The sequence below is a fragment of the Eleutherodactylus coqui genome, chromosome 2, assembly GCF_035609145.1.
Source record: "Eleutherodactylus coqui strain aEleCoq1 chromosome 2, aEleCoq1.hap1, whole genome shotgun sequence".
Taxonomy (NCBI): Eukaryota; Metazoa; Chordata; class Amphibia; order Anura; family Eleutherodactylidae; genus Eleutherodactylus; species Eleutherodactylus coqui.
In genome coordinates, this window is record NC_089838.1 from 135,783,280 (window position 1) to 135,798,122 (window position 14,843).

The 14,843-nt window shown below is 41.2% G+C and overlaps 1 protein-coding gene across 1 annotated transcript; it reads left to right on the forward strand.

The window, feature by feature from the left end:
* The first annotated feature begins 1,729 nt into the window (after positions 1 to 1,729).
* LOC136610032 (cathepsin E-A-like) lies at positions 1,730 to 14,747 on the forward strand. Its single transcript, XM_066589302.1, has 9 exons — positions 1,730 to 1,785; positions 2,875 to 3,052; positions 8,745 to 8,862; positions 11,135 to 11,253; positions 12,968 to 13,167; positions 13,245 to 13,367; positions 14,094 to 14,238; positions 14,393 to 14,491; positions 14,574 to 14,747. Exons 1-9 carry the CDS (start codon positions 1,730 to 1,732, stop codon positions 14,745 to 14,747), a joined length of 1,212 nt encoding a protein of 403 aa, XP_066445399.1.
* Positions 14,748 to 14,843: the final 96 nt, after the last annotated feature.

Below are 14,843 nucleotides of genomic sequence, written 5' to 3' on the forward strand. Positions count from 1 at the left end.
CGGGCACTGTTTTCGGGCGGCGTTGTCCAATTATTCCTGGTACAACATTTCCACCTGGCTATAAATTGCTCATAAATCCTCTGAATTTCTTTGAATGCCTAAATAGAGCCACTTGTCATGTTTTAGCATCATTGGACACAGCTAAACTCCCTCCCCCTCCCTTTTCCGTCAGCTTCCATAGAAGTCTATGGGAGCCACCAGCGTATATCGGCCAAAAGACAGGGCAAGACATATCTTTTCTGTCTGCGTATAAAACCATCACAATGTTTTTATGTGGCTAAAAATTGCTCATCTGAATGAATACATTGGAAACCACTGCTTCAGATGGTCGCAATTTTTTTTTATTGTTGCTAAATTAGCCACGTGAAAACACTTGTCTGAATAAATCATAACGCAGAAAGCGGCCATAGAAATTTATGGAAGGTTAATAAAAGCAAAGGGACGGGTGTGACACTGCGTAAAACGCAGGGAAAAGAAGCCAGCTGCCCCTTATTAGGCTTCGAATAGCCACTCTATTCAAAGGAAAGGGAGTATCAAGTGAGCGTGTAAAGTGGCGTTCTGAGTGAAAAAATTACAGTACTATGCGCTGACATGTGCGTATCAGCCTGAGTATTGCCATCTCCAAACCTTGTTCATGTGCAAATATGTTCCATTGTGGCAAGTATATTAGTGTATACGCTCGTCTGTCAAAGCCCTAAGGGCGTATTTACATAAGAGTATATTGGCCGCCGTTTTCACAGGCGGCCGATATTTGCTACCATCTGAGCTGTCTTCCTCCTGCCCTCCCCATCGCCTACTATCTGCCTCTCTCCTCTCAGGCTGTTTGCAATGGGAGGGGAGGGGGCAGAGCCAAGCTTCCACCCCACCCCCTGTCTGCAGCCAGCAATGCCTCGCTGACTCTCTGCCTCTCTCTTCCCATTGCAAACAGCCAGAGGGGAGGAGAGAGGCAGAGAGTAGGCGATGGGGAGGGCAGGATGAAGACAGCCCAGATGGTAGCGTATATCGTCCGCCTGTGAAAACGATGGCCAATATATGCTCTTGTGAATAAGCCCTTATGCTGGAGAAAATGTGTATGGAGAGCAGCATCAAGTAGAAGCTATTTCAGAAAGACATCCTGGAATCTTCAGGGAATCCAAATCCAATTATCATCTTTATTGAGTTAAAAACTCCATCAGCATGAACAACAAAACTTGCGACGTTTCGTCCTATGCAAAGGACTTTGTCAAGCATGCTAGGCGCGTCAAAACATCATTTGTCTGAAAGAACCCATAGCAAACCATAGGTTCTTTTAGATGCGTTTTTTTTGATCCACCTACTTTGCGTCAAAAAGAGCGAGGCCTTAGGGTATTTGCACAGGATATGTCATAAATATATGATAAGTGGAGGTTCCACCGCTAGGATCCTTATTTTATTGGGAGAATGGGGATCCCCTGACCCTATTTATATTTGTGTATTAAACACAATGGGGGCCATATATAAAATAAGTATAAAATAAGGGGTTATCGATCAATATGTGGCCTGAGACATGTGGACTATAATTATTTATAGAGATGGGGCATTCTTTTTAACTGATAGGTAAGAAGTTTTGCATCAGCACCTCCTATTCTCCGAATATTACACAATCACATAGCAGGGTAATGTCCTGCTGTAATTCACTGACCCGAGCACATTGTGACCTTAGGAAATATACAAAAGACAAGGCAAACTTTCAACTGATCAGTGACTAGCAATGGAGCTCGCAATTGTGCTCGTTGTCTGTATTCATGTTACCATAGCCCTGCAAAGGTAAGAACTTCTCAGAAATAACACTAGAGCTGCTGTGGATGTTGTATCCACCCATTCTGTGGAGCATACACAATATTCTGGTAAATTAAGGGTCAGATATTTTAGCAAATTGCTTTATGTGCTGAATATAATGGTCTGTGGTTTCACTGAGTTCTAAGAGTAAATTCATATGTTGCATATTTGCTGCAGAAATTCCTGTGACTGTAAATCTGTTCCATAGATTTCAGTGGGGTTATTTCTGCAGAATGTGCTCAAAAATCTGCAATCCACGTTCAGATGAATGAGACAGTCACAGACTCCCAGAGATTCCTGCAGTAAATGTGCCACGTGTGAATATGCTATACCTGAAATGTTAAGGCTACTGGAAGTAATAAACATAGCATGCTTTAATAATCTCTGTAATGCTAGTATTGTAACCTGAAAAAGCCTCTCCTTGAATAGTCAGAAGAGTGCTCCAGGTTGGTGATTATTCCGATTGCCAGATTGGAGTCAGGAAGGAATTTTTTCCCTTAGATAGGAAAATTGGCTTCTACCTCATTGGGTTTTTTTCTTTCCTTTGGATCAACCTTGGGGGCATAATGGGCTGAACTGGATGGACATATGTCTTTTTTCGGTCTTACATGCGCGTAAATACGCTTATGCCTGTTTGAAGCCGGCCTTAGGCTGTCTCCAGGTGAGCATATTGTAACACATCCCTAATACGAATCCGTAATACGGGCGTATTATTGATGAAATACAACCGAATGTTCTCAGTATTTGATCAGGATTTGCAACCATATTTATTGCCATTGCTTATATATTCTACTGACCAAATACTGATCCGTGAAATAATAAAAATTGGAAGGTAATACCAATGTGGGTGCAAAACCGAGACAAAATAGGTCATACAGAGCTTCTAGAAAACAGCTGTGCACGATGCCGCCATGTGAATAGATACATAGATTTGTATTACGATCTGCAAAACATGGACCAAATACGGAGGTAAAATATACTTGTCTACAAGTGGCTTTAAATCGAGTTTAGAAATGTCATGCGTAATGTAAAAATTGTGTTTAGAAAACATTTGACTGTTGTAATCATTTCTTTCAGAATCCCACTAATGAAAATGCCAACAATCCGTCAGCAGTTACGGCAAAACGATGAGCTGCAAGACTTTTTGTTACTTCACCAATCCACCGTCTTTGCTCAAAAATATGCTCAATGCTTCCCAGATTCTCTCTCATTGGCAGCTGGACCAACATCCGAATATCTGTTTGACTACATGAATGTAAGTATTCATCCTGTTACCACAACAGTAAAGATCCTGGATGGTGACGGGGCGATACACCTATCATACCCTAATGCGGTGTCCTAAGGGGAGCTCAGAAACCTCCCGTGGACCAGAAGACCTATATTGTGGGACACTGGAGACTTAATATTTAGTCATTATTAATATGTATGTGGAGAATATTATTTATTGCATATACCGTGATTAGAAAAGGCGATACTGTGTACTCAAGCATATAGAGTTAGATTGAGCATTCTGTTGGATTTGCATGAAAACCAGCAGAAAAAACATTCCGTGTAAAAGCAGCTCCAGTCTGGCTTTATGCAAACTGGAGCCATAATATAGGTGCGTGCATAAGTGCTAAATGTGTAAATAATTTGCACTGATTTAAATGATCATGTTGTCTTTATATACACACCAGTTTCTTCAAGCAAACAATAGTTCTCCATGAGACTCATGCCCTCACAGCTCTTAGGTTTGTATAACTCTATAGCCCTGAACTCTCTCAATGCACTGCAGTCTGGTAACAGAAAACCAGCTGAATTCTGCATTTAGCCTTAAAATTGATAGTAGCACTTTCAATGCAATGGCTTAAAGGGGTTGTCTGGTTACTAGACAACATCCCCCCGATTAAAATAAGAAAAAGAGCAGTACTTTCTCATCCTATGCCAATAGAGGTACCTTTACTCAAAACTAAAGGTATCTTTACATGTATGGCTTTCACACAGGGGTGGTAGATGGAGGATGGAGGTGGAGCGGATTGGAGATCTATTTTGGACACTTGTCTCTATTCATTGCAAACAGACAGTTGCTCTAAGATTGAGTGATTTCTGTTTACACTGAGCAAGAACTCACTCAGTAGTTGTTCCGTTGCAGCTCACTCAAAGGAAACGACTAGTGACTACTGAGCGACTTGTTCCGGGTCAGGAACTGTGTGTAAATGGGCCAGCAGTCACCCATAATTGCATGTTTGAATGACTATTTTGGCGACTATTAACCTGTGAAAGGTACCATAAGCCATTCAGTCCAGTCTCACAATGGATTTCCTACTGAGACTTATGGTCTTTTTACATGGGTCGAGATGTCACCCCGATGTAATGATCACAAATGCATAGCAACTGATGCCCTTTCATTTCTTATTTTTCATCACCGGAGAACTAGCTTATTTGGACGAACGATTGCTAAGGTGGTTGTTCATCCCCATGGGACGGCTGTATATCTCCTTAATCACATGGGGAGATGTACTGCCAGTCACTGAGCATTTGTATGCTTGCATAAACAAGCTGATCAGCTAACGACCGATTGTTTGCTTGCTTGTTGGCTGATCATTGGTTCCTTTATTATACGGCCTGATTGTCAGGTGAATGAACATTCAGAGGAACGTTTGGGTCTGAGAATTGATTCGTATCTTCGGGGTATACTTCTTATACTTACCGGACTCCTCATTGCTTTGCTGTCACCTTTGTCACCCCTTGGATGTGGATGTAGTGGGGTACGTAGGTCTATTTATTTTATAGACCCTCGCCAGGGACACGCAGCAATATCTTTTAATTGATGATTGAGGGTGGGTATGGCATGGTAGACTAGACTCCTTTATATTATTTCTTGCATTATGCCGGCAGCTGCCTTTTTTGGTTGACACTTTATATCTGACTGATGTGTTTGGACCTAGTGTTTGTGTAGGTTTGTCCATACCCTTTCCACTATCATCTAGCAATCACATTCATATTTGTATTTAAATTGTGTCCCTGTTTTTTGTATTTTTCCATATTTCTCCATGATCAGTTGGCTATAATTATATCAAATTGAACCAGTTTCTGATTATGCACTTTGATTAGACCTTTTTCATGGAGAGGAGCGATATAAACCTATTTATGTGATGTATGCCCATTACTGTCCAATTCTAACGTTGTATGTTTTACATACACTTTTTAAAATGGTTTTAATTTGCGTTTTCTATATAGTGATCTTTTTTCTTTTGGGTTAAATAACAAACTGTACTCTTTAGAGTACATAGTGTGCCAATCTGTTTATGAATGCTTCTTTTTCGTGTTACACCCCTGGAAGTTGGCACTTAGTCTGTGAGCGTTACGCTATTCTTTAGTCAGTGCACACGCACACATACTGTTCTCTATGGGAATATGCATGGCCCAATCTTATTTTATTGTATATCCCAAATATGTTTTTCTTTTCAGATGTAGCACCACTCTTTTCCATGAAGTGTGTCTGATATTGTAGCTCAGCCTCATTCAAGTGATTGGTGATAAGCTGCAATACCAGATACAACCCATGGGTAAAGGCGCATTTACACAGAGCGATGATCGCTCAAAAATCGCTAAAAAGTGATCTTTTGAGCGATACTCATTGCGCCTAAACGCGCGCCCATCATGCACTTTTTGTGCACTGCTAGCTGATTGTTAAATGCAGTCCAACCTAAAAATCATCATTCAGCCTTATCAACAGCTCTCTAGGGAGTGCTGATAGCATTGTTTTTCCCTGGAGAACAAAGGATCTGAGCGCAGATAATAGCCCTCAGGCTATTAACTTCTTTCAGCTAAAAGCTTCATTTGCACACCTAATTGCTCTTTAGGTAGCTGAGTAGTTACTTAATAATTTATGCAAAATGATCATTCAAAGCTGTCACTCAAACTGTCATTTGAGCGATCTTTGAATGATCATCGCTCCGTGTAAATGGGCCTTAAGAATGCTGCAGTTTTTCTATTTTTTTCTAGTCTTAACTAGATTCCCTGATGAAACCAGCTCTCTGGCCAAGCATATCGGGGGGCTATGCTCTTTTAATATTGAGTAACCTCTGAGAGTCACCACTTTATACACTGTAAAGGGATATCTCCGTCTGCAGCAGAGTTTCTGGTGTTCCTCTTTGCATTCATTGTTATGCCTATATGGATTGTTTTGACGTATTGGGAAGCAATGTTCAGGGTACATATTAGTATTTGCTAAGAGTGTCTATATAGTTCTCCTGCTACTGTGCTGTGAGATTTATTACTGACTGTGGAGGGAGCTGTGCTTTTAACAGAGTGCCCTATTGCAATCTTTATATGGATTAATAAAGGATATATTTTAATAGTTAGGGAACCTCTAATATGGACTATTTTTGTCAAAAGGCAAATTATTTATTTTTCTAACTTTAAATCTTGGCATTACCCCTTTAAAAACTCAATATAGCTAATTAGACCAGGACTATGTTTATTTGCTCTCCTCTCTGTTAACCGTTGGCAGTTTTTAATGTATCTGGTTTATACCATAGATGCCTAATAGGTGAGGATCCCACCCAGAGGCGTAACTTGAAGCTCCTGGGCCCCGATGCAAAATTTATAACAGGGCTCCCAACTGTAATGCTTTACTCATAGTACTGGGTTCCCTATATGGAGAAGAGAGGCCTTTGGGCCCCCTAAGGCTCCTGGGCCGGGTGCAACCGCATCCCCTGCATCCTCTATAGTTACACCCCTGATCCCACCTCCAGGACCTCCATCTATTGGGAGGTCGGGGTCATGTGTTATACAGTTCCCCTCCATTTCTGTGTGTGTGAGATTATTTTAACTGAATGGATTTCAAAAGAGAAGATAATATCATAAATGATGACAGCATACATGTATAGTACCATTAGTGTGTCTCCATACCATATTATAATGATTATTCCAGCTTTATCCATATTTGTGGGTTTTTAATGGCTTTCCAAACTGTAATATATTTTCATATTCTCCTTTAAAGAGATACAGAAAAATAACTAGTAGATCTGTAACCTAATACAGGGTGGGAATGCTTGTGTGTCCTCCTTGTGACGCTGGAGGTTGGCATGTCACATTCTATTTTAGAAACTGCTGCAGAATAGATATTGGGAATGTGCCGGAAACAATGTGCTTCAAACTGGAAGAGATAATGCTTTATTTTGGGAATATCTGGTCTGTAACAAGCTATGGAAGGCGGAGGTGTTAGTTAAAAGGTTTGCACAGGATTTTCTTCCCAAAACAGCACCATACCTGTTTACAGGTAATATGTTGTGCTCAGCCTCATGCAGGTGATCTGCAATATCAGAAATGATCCACGGACAAGTGTGGTGTTGCTTCTGGAAGAAAGCAGCCATGTTGTTCAAATCATGTCCAACCCTATTAAAATGTGTCTGAATTGTAAAAAAAAACTTTCTATACATATCCCACAGTATAAATGACTATTAAGCTCCAGTTTTGGAGCCATTTTAAGGGTAGATTGATATATAGGTTTTTGGGGAAAAATGCCACTTTGGGTTTTCGATGCAGCTTTTAGAGCTAATGCTGGAAGAGGATGCAACAGGATGGAAAACTATAAGCGTTTGTTCACATGTTCATTTTGGTCACGTAAAGACGCTGTATATTTATATGGCTGAAAATTGCTTACCCGCTCATGTGGGTTTTTGTGCACGCAAATACAGTGCATATTTGCATATGCAAAAAAGTACGCAGAAGGGCCCATGTATTTGCTGTGCAAATACGTACTGAATATGTAGGTTTCCTGGGTATTCACTGTGTATCTGCGCTGGCCCATTCTCTTATATGGCCTAATGCAGTGCATAATGCGCACTAAAATAGAATATGCCACATATTCTTTCACAAGATCGAACATGGCATGAAAAAATACGCTCATGTTAATGAACCAATGGGCTCTATTCACTGCATGTTACACTGCACAAATCGCTTGCGTGAATGAGTCCTTAATCCTCCCTTTATATTTCCCATTCCTTGTGAATCCACTTCTTGCTTTGGCTGAAAAAAAACGTGCATGAAAAACTTTTTAAAAATACCACTGCGCATAAAACCAACATGCTTATCTTAGGGAACTACATAATTAGTATTTTCATCACTCCACCCCCTAGTGACGTAATCGCAGGTCCTACAACATATATAAAACACAGAGCCTGACTGACAGTAGAACAACAAAGTTAGGGCTCTTGAAAGAGGAGGACAAAAATAACAAAATAAGAATACAACTAAGCCGTTATTATCTCAGACACAATTCAGCAGTCCTGACAGAAGACATCGACCTACTGCCACCACAGAGATCTGGTGGGCTGAAGGACCTGCAGTGACATCACTGCTGTGGAAGGAGCCATTGGGCAGTTTGGTAAAAGAGATCCGGGGGGCTGAAGGACCTGTGGCGACATCACTACTGTGGGAGGAGCTATTGTGCAGTTTGGTAAAAGAGATCTGGTGTGCTAAAGGACCTGCGGTGATGTCACTTCTGTGACAGGAGCCATTGTGCAGTTTGGTAGAAAGTACTGTATACTGGATAAGCCAACAGCAGCAACCAGGACCTGTGATGATGTCACCGTCATGGGATCACCTGTCAAGGTGGAGTCAGGGATACATGACCAGGTGCTGATCACTGTATCCAGGAGTCTGCTGAGCTAGTGATGTATGGAAATCAGCATGGATGTACCACAGCTGTGTGTGTGATGTGTGTGAATCAGGATGCATGTAGTAGAGCTGTATGAGTGATTTGTGGGGATCATAATGGATGTACCATGTAGCACAGCTGTGTGTTGCATTGCCCCACCAGAAACACTGGTACTATAATTTTCTAATAATTACTAGTAAAGTAATAGTGATGACAGATTCTCAATTATTATCCATTAGTGTTTTCCTAGAAAATATTTGTAGTTACTTATAATGATCAGCCATAACATTTCTACTTGCAGGCTCAGTACTTTGGACAGATTAGCCTTGGGACTCCTCCACAGAATTTCACTGTGGTGTTTGACACCGGATCTTCCAACTTCTGGATCCCGTCCTCCTACTGTGTCAGTGAAGCATGCCGTAAGTTCTACAATGTATACAGTAACGTGATGGATAAACAGTTCTTCTGCTCACCCATTGAAACTATAGGTGAACACTGCACTTGAATCTAAATTGCATACATCAAACAGTTAGGCCACCTGCAGACGGTTGGGTCGGATCCGGCTGCGAGAATTCTCGCAGCCGGACCCGACCCGAGCGCCTGCAGAGAGCAGCGTGACACTCACCTGCTCCCACGGCCCCGACTCTTTCATGTTGCGCTTCGGTTGCGCAATTTTTAAAAATGCGTTTTACGATTCATTTTCACAGACCTATACTCCGTGCAAAAAAAACGCTCGTCTGACTGAGCCCTTACAAGGCAGCAGAATATAAAGTGCATATGTTATTATGTATGAACAAGTTACGGGTCAATTAAAGGGATTGTCAAGTTGTAAACTATTGATGGCCTATATACTCAGGATAGGATATCAATAGGAGATCAGTGGAAGTGTGCAAACAGCTGATCCATGAGGGTTCTGGGCAGCAGACCGCCAGCGATTTACTATTGATGGTCTATGATGAAGATAAGCTATCAATAGTTTACAACTGCGCAACCACTTTGAGGAGTAAGGATTTAGGTATCCAAACTTTCAATAAAAACATATGACATGTAAAATTGAAGGGGTTATCCAGAGCTTAAATTGTGATGGCTTTATATCTTAATATTGGTGGGTGCACAACTACTGGGACCACTGCTGATCAGTACAATGAAGGAGCATAAATTATATGTAACCCATAAGGGTGCCACTGAAAAATACAACTCATCCTGCAAGAAACATGCTTTCACAGTGTAGCCGGATCTGACAGATGGACAGAGCTCTAGGGTTAACTTCATGTTTTTGGCCCCAGCCCATGTGACACACCCACTGGTGCATGCTCAGTATTATTCAGTGCTGAACACCAAGAAGTTCACTTCTCCCTTCTGTCTGTGGGCTGATTGGCCAGTTGGGGTAATGGCCATCTCAGCTAGATAGTCAGTAGCTTTCTTTGGAGATTTATACTAGATCCTCTGAGCAAGTTATGTCAGTTATACTAATTTGTATCCTGGTCCTTTGTGGTGAGAAGTGAAGTTGTGATTTTGGTCAGCGTTTTGGGAAGTGTATGTTCAGTGTCAGTTTGTACTGTTATCTTCTTGTTCAGTTCAGCTGCTTTTGTATATGTTCTGTCTAGTGTTTCCCATGTGTTGCTGGATCTCTTCCATTTGGCCATACCTGGTTGTTATCTGTATCACTTATTCCATCTAGGTACATTTAAGGGAAAGCCCCAGGCTCCTGTCATGGGATCGCCTTTTTCAGGGTGAGTGCTCTGTCCTGTAAGTTAGCCAAGTTCAGCCACTTTTAAATCAGAAATAGGCCCCACATCTCCTTGTTCATTGTCCAGGTATGTATCCGATTTCTCTGTCCTGTCTGGTCATTGTGGACTCTGTGACATCATTATCAAACATGACACAGGCCCTCATACAGCTACAAACTGGAAAAATAAGAAAGGTATGACTTTCTGAATTTGGCATGTAAAAATAGGCTACGTCCTTAAATGGTTAAATTGAATGAAATGAGCTGTAGTACTAGACACAACTGACCATATAGACAAGTTGAAGTACCTATATCAGACCCTCCATTGTGCTGATTGGCAAAGGATCTGAAAGTTAGATCCCCACAAAAAAAACAAATCAGCCTATCCTGAGGACAAGTCATCCTTGTTTAAAGGTGTTACCCCATCAAAACTTTTATCACCTATCCAAAGGAACAGCGCAACGCGAAGGCCTTCTAGTGAATGGAGACGTAGTTCACATACATGTCCACTGCTTCATTCACTGTCTATAGGGATAATCAAGTGATAGACTTGGCTATCTCCCTCTGTCCCATAGCAGTGAATGAAGCTATGGTCATGCATGTGCACCACTGCTGTTTTTACTAGGCGGACATGGGGTGCGCTGTTCTTGTGACCCCAAGGAATCAATCATTTATCACCTATGTAAATATATGATAAATGCTTTTGGTGGGATGAGCCTTCTACATCCCGGAGACTCCTTTTAGCTATGCAGGAGATTCACACTGTGGTTATCTGAGCCCTAGAGCATATATGTTCATTAGTACTGAGTTTATGAAAAGAAACCTTTCCCTACAACATACTAATCTGAATATGGCATGTCAATTTAAAATTAGAGCATGTACAATTTTTATAGGACAAATACCCTTTTTACTTAAATACATCAAAACCAAAGTCCTATTAATATGCCATCATTTATTCTCAGATGTGCATGAGAAATTCAAGTCTTTTCTATCTACTTCCTATCAGCACGGTGGAAAATCCTTCTCGATCCATTACGGCACTGGACAGCTTGTTGGTGTAACGGGTAAAGATACACTCCGTGTAAGAGAGTCTTTGTCTTGAGAGCAATACATTTCATGCACACTGTATGTTATCTGCGACACAAACCATTAACACGGGTTTTAATAATCCTGTTAGTTCCATTGTAATACATGGCACTTGTGGTAAAAAAAACAAACATGCATATGGCTAGCCCACACTCAAATGCTTAAGATACATGCTTATGATCACCTATTTGGGTCATTTTCATATCAACCTCTGTTCTATTAGAAAGAAGCACAATTCATTCAGTTAGGGTGAACACCCCCTGGTGATCCGATATCCTTGTTATGCGAGAGTGAGTGAAAACGCATGATAATGAAACCAATGATTTTCAATGGTTTCATTCTCATTTGCGATGCCTTTACTGCAACCTCACATCGCAAAGAACAATCTGCGATATCATATATTGTTTTCAATGAGGGCGATGGCAGCAGCGCTAGCCCCATTTAAAACATAGGGAGAACATTGTGCTCCCTTGACACAGCTGTGACAGCTCTGACAGCTATGGCAGGGGATTCCATCCTCCCTGTGGGGACTGCAGGGAGGAAGGAATCCTCTGCCACAGCTGTGACAGCTGTGGCAGAAGTCCGTGATACTATCCCATTTCTTTCAATAGGGTCAGCACTGCTGCGGCACCATTAAAAGCAGTGGGTTTTCAACGATGATTTTCGGGAAAGGGCTTGAAATATAAACCCTTCCCTGAAAATCATGTGTAGCTGTAAAAAAAAAGTAAATAAAAAAAAGATTAACTTACCTAGAAGGGCCGTCCGGCTCTTCTCTCCGGCTCTGGCAGTCGTCTTCTCGGTTCTGGAGGCCGGGGATTGAAAGACGCTTAGCCAATCAGAGGCAGCACTCAGCTGTCACTCAATGATGACTGGGCACTGTCTCTGATTGGCCACAGTGCTCAGCCAATCAGAGGCAGCGCTTTCTGGAGGAGGGGATCTTTCAATCCCCAGCCTCCAGAACAGAGCAGACACCTCTTCTAGGTGAGATAATCTTTTTTTTTTTACTTTTTTTTTACAGCTACCCATGATTTTCAGAGAAGGGCTTATATTTCAAGCCCTTCCCCGTTAATCATAGTTGAAAACCCACTGCTTTAAGGGGAGCGCAATGTTCTCCCTATGTTTTCAATCGGGCTAGCACTGCTGCCACTGGCCCCATTGAAAACAATTAGCGATGTCTCAGATTCTTCTTTGCGATGTGAAAACTTCGCAAATGAGAATGAAACCATTTAAAATACCGTAATTGATTTTATTATCATGTGTTTTCACCCACTCTTGCATCACAAGAATAACGGATCACCAGTGGGAGCCAGATGGAGTGCTGGGAGGACATAATCTGCACCCTCTCAGCATTACTGGCCAGTACATTACTAATGTTTGTGATCTGCATATGAAGGCCAATGCAGTGGTTTCAGTGATCAGGTTTTTGGGTTAAATATATTTTGCTTTCAAAATTTAAAAAAGAAGAACACTAAAATTTAAGCGGAAAAGAACAGCCATTATGTGATGTTTTTGGTCTTCCCTAGTCACCTTAGATAAGAATACTTACTTACATTCCTAAATTGAATTTTGGGGAAAAAGTGGGTCCTGGCATATTCTCTCTAACCTGCTTGCTTTCAACCTCTAACCAAGATTGCTATAACCAGACCAATTTTATATCAATGATTGTGTTAATCTCCATCTATGATAATTTGTTCTCTGTTCCCATACAGATTAGTAACCTGACAATTGTTGACCAGGACTTTGGCCAGTCAGTAGTGGAACCAGGCAGGACTTTTGTAGTGGCACAGTTTGATGGAGTCTTGGGTCTTGGATACCCTTCACTTGCCGTTGCGAATGCAGTCCCAGTATTTGACCAGATGATGAAGCAACAGCTGGTTGAAAAGCCAATATTTTCCTTCCATTTAAATAAGTAGGTATAAAACTATAATATCCCAAAACACAGTGAACAATGAATTCTGTATTTTTAAATGATCAATTATTTCACAGAGATGAAAGCTATGAACACGGAGGAGTACTTATATTAGGGGGGATAGATGACTCTCTGTACAAAGGACCAATTCATTGGATTCCCCTTACAAATAAGGGGTACTGGCAAATACGACTCGATAGGTAAGTAATTATACTAGTGCTGTTAGCATGAATTTCCCATCCAGAATACACAAAGTGATCTTGACATATTTAAATAACTATTCAAGTGGCTTTTTCAGTGTCAACAAGTGAACAAGGAGTGGTAAAGGTTTATGGCCCCTTTAGTGCCCCCTGTGCTAAAATAAGAAGAGGGGCATTACTTACCTGTTGTTCCTTGCCATTGTGATCCAGCACTGCAGCCCCGCTGTGGTCCTACTGTTTGTTGTGACAGATAATGATCAGAGGCTGCAGTGTCACTTGCCTGAACTCCTGGAATCGTGGCCCTCAGGATGTGGGCTCCGATGCCAGGAGAATGAGTGGTGACGCTATAACCATTGATTGACTGCAGCAGTCACCTGACTTCTGGTGATATCATCTGTCATAGCAAACATTGGGACCACAGCAGGGCTGCAGTGCTGCATCACTGTGGCAGGTAACAGGTAAGTACTGCTCATCTTATTTTAGCACAGGGGTACTAAAGGAGGCATGTTGTCCAATAACCAGACAACCCTTTAAACAAGTTTGGTTGATTTTGATATAAAGACTACAGTTGTACTGACCCATATGGGTAAAAACCTACCTAAACACGCTACAAATGTTTGATCGAATATATCTCTTACTACAGTATTTCCCTTTCTATTACACTTAAGCTTGTATTCACTATATACTTAATGGTCGTTTCTCACCATATCTTTTGTTTTCCCAAAGCATCAAAGTTCATGGGAAAGTAGCATTTTGTCCCAATGGATGTGAGGCTATACTTGATTCAGGCACCTCCCTCATTACTGGACCCAGTGTAGACATAAAACTGTTGCAGGAACTCATTGGAGCTACACCCTCGTCATTTGGAGAGGTAAAAACATTCCATTTTGGAATTGTATTGGGTATTGTTAAGTTACAGTCAGTAAACTAATGTTTTTTATCCCAATTAATGTTTTTGTGAGGTTTATGACAACAATTACATTGGTCCTTATATTCAATACTCATGCTTGCATTGTATTTTATAGTACACAGTAGACTGTAGATATTTATCCAGATATCCAACTGTGACATTTACCCTCGACAACAGAGACTACACCATAACTCCTCATCAGTATGTACTGAAGGTATGTACACTGACAATATTCCATGCGGTAGGCACTAAGTAACACCCAGTATGGCGCCATAATACTTTCTTACTGGTTTCAGGAGTACACAGAGAAGTCACCTCAGTGTTTGACCGGCTTCCAGCCTATGGATTTGAATACAAAATCTGGACCACTATGGATCTTGGGAGATATTTTTATGTCAAAATTTTATAGCATATTTGACCGAGAAAATGACAGAATTGGACTGGCAAAATCCTTCAGAAAGGAAACCTAGACCTCCTAATACAGAAACTACAATATCTACTCTACCAGAAGGAAAACTATCCCATATTCATCTCATCATGTGATCTTCCTGTTATATTTACAGATG